General features: G+C 43.3%; 1 protein-coding gene across 1 annotated transcript; it reads left to right on the top strand.

Annotated features, from left to right (window-relative positions):
• The first annotated feature begins 1216 nt into the window (after positions 1 to 1216).
• LOC117143425 (muscle-specific homeobox protein tinman) lies at positions 1217 to 4687 on the top strand. The gene is made up of 4 exons (XM_033308131.1): positions 1217 to 1283; positions 1524 to 2130; positions 3084 to 3694; positions 4096 to 4687. The coding sequence occupies exons 2-4, from the start codon at positions 1946 to 1948 to the stop codon at positions 4545 to 4547; spliced, it is 1248 nt and encodes a 415-aa protein (XP_033164022.1). The 5' UTR covers positions 1217 to 1283; positions 1524 to 1945; the 3' UTR covers positions 4548 to 4687.
• Positions 4688 to 4787: the final 100 nt, after the last annotated feature.

Genomic DNA, 4787 nt, shown 5'->3' with positions numbered 1-4787 from the left:
CGACGAGATTGCTGGCGATGGCAAAACAAAAAGTGACAATATATCGATAGCTTAAAATATTTATATCGAAATACTTTTATGAATATTGATAGTTGATGTGATTTGATATTTTTTGAAAAATGTTTATACGAAAATCACATAATTAAATTCATAACTTTTTGATAACTTGTACCATATGAAGAAATAGTTTACATATGCCGTAGGATTTTAGCTTGTGTGTGTGTGTGTGGGTGGTGGGGGGTGTGAGAAAAAAGGCGGTAGGTGGTAGCCTAAGAAAATAACGGCCTAAATAAATAAGGAACGTCCAATTTCTTGTGTTGTTTTCATACAAAGAATAGATACCACATCAACATTCATGGCAAATTGGCTAAGTAAATTAGATAACTAACATTTAAAAAGGCGTAAAGAATAACTAATAGAGATATTTTAATTCTTCTGTTCCTGCCTATTGTTTTTACTTTTTAAATTCTCATATTTCTTAAACATTCTTCACAAATTGACGATTTTTCCTTGTGGAATTCATTAGAAATAAGTTTATAAGATAAATTTTCTTAAAATTTGTACATACTCTTATGGAGCGCACCGTCACTACGTGGACCGCCTGCACAAGGGCACTACATTTTTTCCAAAAAAATGTAACTTAATAGGATTCTAAGAGAAAGCAAAAATTTCTTTAACATACCAAACAAAATATGTTCATACGCACTTATTTGCATACATATGTTACATATACAACATGTTTGTTTGCAATGCCAAATGTTAAGTGTTGAAATATAATAAACCTATTGTACCTATTGTTTTCGAAATATGAAAAGTCAGTTAAAATCAAAATGAGTTTCCAAATTAAGTTATTCATCCCATAAAGGCGAGATATTATTAAAAATGCTGCTCTGCTTCGTTGGGAGAGAGACTACTTCACATATACATGTTTTTTTATACTTATTAATTCATAACAGTTTCAAGTGATTTAAACAATAATATATTTGAGCGTAACGTTTAACCAAACATATTCCCTACGATTCTCTTATTTGTTAGCTTAGTACACTCTTAAAATCAAGTGTGCGAAAATCTGCACTTGAGCGCCACTTGACAACCGTTTCATACACAAGACGAGCGGACAAACGTAAATACATGGAGACTATAAAACTTAAGGACTTTACGATAATAAATACGGATACTTAAGCTCAAGTAGCGACACAAAATCTGCATAAAGTGGCTGCGAACAAACAACTAATAACAACGAGGAGCAGTTGGCGGAGTCAGTTGTTGAATCTGATAGTCAGGTACAATGTGTGCGATTGTGCAAAGATACTTTCATACATGCATACGAGCATACATGTTTGGATTTAGTGATGGGCAGAACTAACAATATATTTTTAATACCATATATATTCTTAAGCTATTATATTTACACTTGGGAAATCAATTACTTATTAATTAACGTAATTTAGTTTCTATATTTGGATACATATTTTATAAATCTCGTTATAAACCTATGACAACCTCACACATCTCTAGTGCAGAAGAGCAACCGAAGAGCGAGATGCCGCACTCGCATTCCGATGCTGTGCTGTGATTGGCTCCGGGGCGGCCATTTTGCCCGTATGCTCTGTTCGCTCACACACAACCAAAAACACAGCGGCATGAGGCGGTCTGGGGTGAAAGGAGTACGCGTTCAGTACCAAAATCGAGCTGACAAATTGCAGACACGGTCGAGTGCGCATCGGAACAGCGCTTTTCGGCTTACGGGTTACGGACTACGGATTGCCGATTACGGGCTTCGACTCACTTACGGTTGCGCTTATAGTTGCGTGGAGTGTTTGCTTGATTACCCGACTAGCAAGATTCCAGTTCAAGTGTCGCAAGTTCAAGTGCGATTTGGCAAATTGTTGGACTTATTTAAATCGAAGTGCTTCTCAAGTGGCCAAGTGATCGCACTGCGAGGATGTTGCAGCATCACCAGCAGCAGGCTCAATCGGGTGGCTACTACGATCACTACACTCAGTCCCCCAGTCCGGGCAGCCTGACGAACGCGGATGCCCTGAATACCACTCCGTTTTCGGTCAAGGATATCCTGAACATGGTCAACCAAACGGAGGCCTACGAAGGTTCCTACGGGCATATCGATGGGTAAGCTTGGAAGTTTTGAATCAATTATACATAAAGGGTCAAAAGCAAACAAAATCATGTGGATCACAACACTGCGGAGTAGACCAATACCAATAGGTACTTCGGTCTATATATTACCAAAAGCAAATTAAACTTAATCGAACCAGTGCACATATATGATATATATTTATTATACCGGCTAACTGGCTAAATTGCAAGGATTTAGAACGGATTTAAGAAGGTATCTGTGCAGTTCAGAGAGTTTAAAAAAAAAAACTGTTAGTTGAGCCATTTTTAGCTATTAACTGGCATACATGGACGTTTCCACCACTTCTACCTGTCAGTGACTTCTTCTCGAAGACAGCGCCCTTCCCCGTCCCGTCCCGCTCGCTTTTATTTATTTTTATTTAATAGGGCTCCATAGGAAAATTAATTTCTACCAATTTTCCAACGAAAGATAATATTTTGATAACCTTCCGCCGAGACGTAGCAGAAGAAATCCTATGAAAACACATAGAAAGCATGAATTGCAAATAGGATCTGGGATCGCAGAGCGTCGAGCGTTGAGCGTTGAGCGTTGAGCGTTGAGCTCGAGGCTTTGACAAATCATCGTTATTTGTACAAGAGGCCGAAGACAAAGACAAGGAGACACAGTGTTAACAATAAGAACAACAACGTCCGAGGCAGGCAGTCGGGAGTCACGGCGATCGCTTGTCCGACCGATCCTTTCTGGGCTGGTCAACATGTGTGATTCGCATGTGTGGACCGCCGCACAGGGGCGTCCTTAATTGCCTGATGAGCCATGAAATGATGTCACCATGGATCCTGTCGCGCCAGCAGGAAGTGGGCAAAAAGTCCTCGGCCCGGCTCCCCGTGCTGTGTCCTCCGTGATGCAACATATGGCGGCCATATACGAGACTGTGTGTTGCCCCTTTTCTAACCTTGCGCTTTTCTATTTTCCTGCTTTCCCGCAGCGCGGCGACTGCCTCGGCGCTCTTCGGCGCCGGTGAGTACCAGCATCCCCACCAGTACCTCAACCACCAGCAGCATCAGCAATCCGAGCTGCCGATTCCGCAGCAGCAACTGCATCACCAGCACTTGGACGATGGCACCACCACATCGTCGTCCCTATCGCCGCTCTTGCCACCCCCGCCGCACCAGCTCTACGGCGGATACCAGGACTACGGTATGCCCGCCCACATGTTCCAGCACCATCACGGACATCCCCATCAGAGTTTCCAGCACTCCGCCTCGGCCTACAACATGTCCGCCACGCAGTTCTACGCCGGCGCCTCGGCCACGGCCTACCAGACCCCCGCCACCTACAACTACAACTACGCCGGATCTGGTGAGGTGTACGGCGGAGCCACGCCCTCGGCGGTGGGCATCAAGAGCGAGTACATACCCACGCCCTACGTCACGCCCTCGCCCACCCTGGACCTCAACAGCTCCGCTGAGGTGGACAGCCTGCAAGCTCCAACGCAGAAGCTGTGCGTCAATCCCCTATCGCAGCGACTCATGGAGACAGCTAACAACTCGTCCTCCCTAAGGAGCATCTACGGTGCAGATGAGGGCGCCAAAAAAAGTGAGTATCTTCAACGCAAACTTGTTTAATGGAGAAGTGGATCTAGGAAAGTGTATGTCAATAATGTCAATATGTAAACAATTAAAAAGATTTGGGGAATACATACATAGGAATTGTGCCTTCGGATATTAAAAATGAGGATAATGGGCTTAAACAACAAATTAAAACAAATTCGTTGTTCACCTCTTTTAAAACTTAACATTTTTTAAAGTTCAAAGATAGTTCCCATTTCATTCAAATTAACGTCAAAGTGTTTAAGGATTGAAAGATGATTTAAGGGTGAAATAGTAATGGCGGCAAATTATAACATCGTTTGAATATTATCCTAAACTAGTGCCTAGTACCTAAACTATTTATAACTATTATATTCTACTATATTCTCGATATTTTTCATCTTTCAGAGGATAACAGCCAGGTTACCTCCTCGCGTTCCGAGCTGCGAAAAAACAGCGTCAGTGGGAACAGCAACCCCGGGAGCAACAGTGGTTCGACCAAGCCCCGGATGAAGCGAAAGCCTCGCGTGCTCTTTTCCCAGGCACAGGTCCTGGAGCTGGAGTGTCGCTTTCGACTCAAAAAGTATCTGACGGGTGCGGAGCGCGAGATAATCGCCCAGAAGCTCAACCTGTCGGCCACCCAGGTGAAGATTTGGTTCCAGAATCGCCGCTACAAGTCGAAACGTGGCGACATCGACTGCGAGGGCATCTCCAAGCACCTGAAGTTGAAGTCCGAGCCCCTGGACTCGCCCACTTCTCTGCCCCCGCCGATTCCCAACCACGTGATGTGGCCCCCAACCATGCAGCAATCTCAGCAGCAGCAGCATCATGCACAGCAGCAACAGATGCAGCACATGTAGTGGGCATCTCGCAGGACGAAGGATTCGAGTCTCTAATTTATTGCAGTTTCAAGCAGAATATATGTTGTAGTGTAAGGAAAACGCCTCATAGCTCTAGTTCTTTGTTTTATGTATATATTGGACAATAAATAAAGCTTAAGACCAACCAGTTCAGACAATATATTCTATTCTTATGGATTTTTGTGTGCAGTGGACATGGGTTTGATTTTCGGAACTTGTTGGGAAATTTTCAAAAATTAG

The sequence above is a fragment of the Drosophila mauritiana genome, chromosome 3R (genome assembly GCF_004382145.1).
Source record: "Drosophila mauritiana strain mau12 chromosome 3R, ASM438214v1, whole genome shotgun sequence".
Classification (NCBI taxonomy): domain Eukaryota; kingdom Metazoa; phylum Arthropoda; class Insecta; order Diptera; family Drosophilidae; genus Drosophila; species Drosophila mauritiana.
This window is presented reverse-complemented; position numbering and strand designations above follow the sequence as displayed.

Excerpts from the sequence above, each read along its gene's own strand:
- LOC117143425 (XM_033308131.1), top strand. The coding sequence starts at position 1,946 with ATGTTGCAGCATCACCAGCAGCAGGCTCAATCGGGTGGCTACTACGAT. Across the intron at positions 2,131-3,083 it reads TCCTACGGGCATATCGATGG|CGCGGCGACTGCCTCGGCGC; the intron begins GTAAGCTTGGAA and ends GCTTTCCCGCAG. Across the intron at positions 3,695-4,095 it reads AGATGAGGGCGCCAAAAAAA|AGGATAACAGCCAGGTTACC; the intron begins GTGAGTATCTTC and ends TTCATCTTTCAG.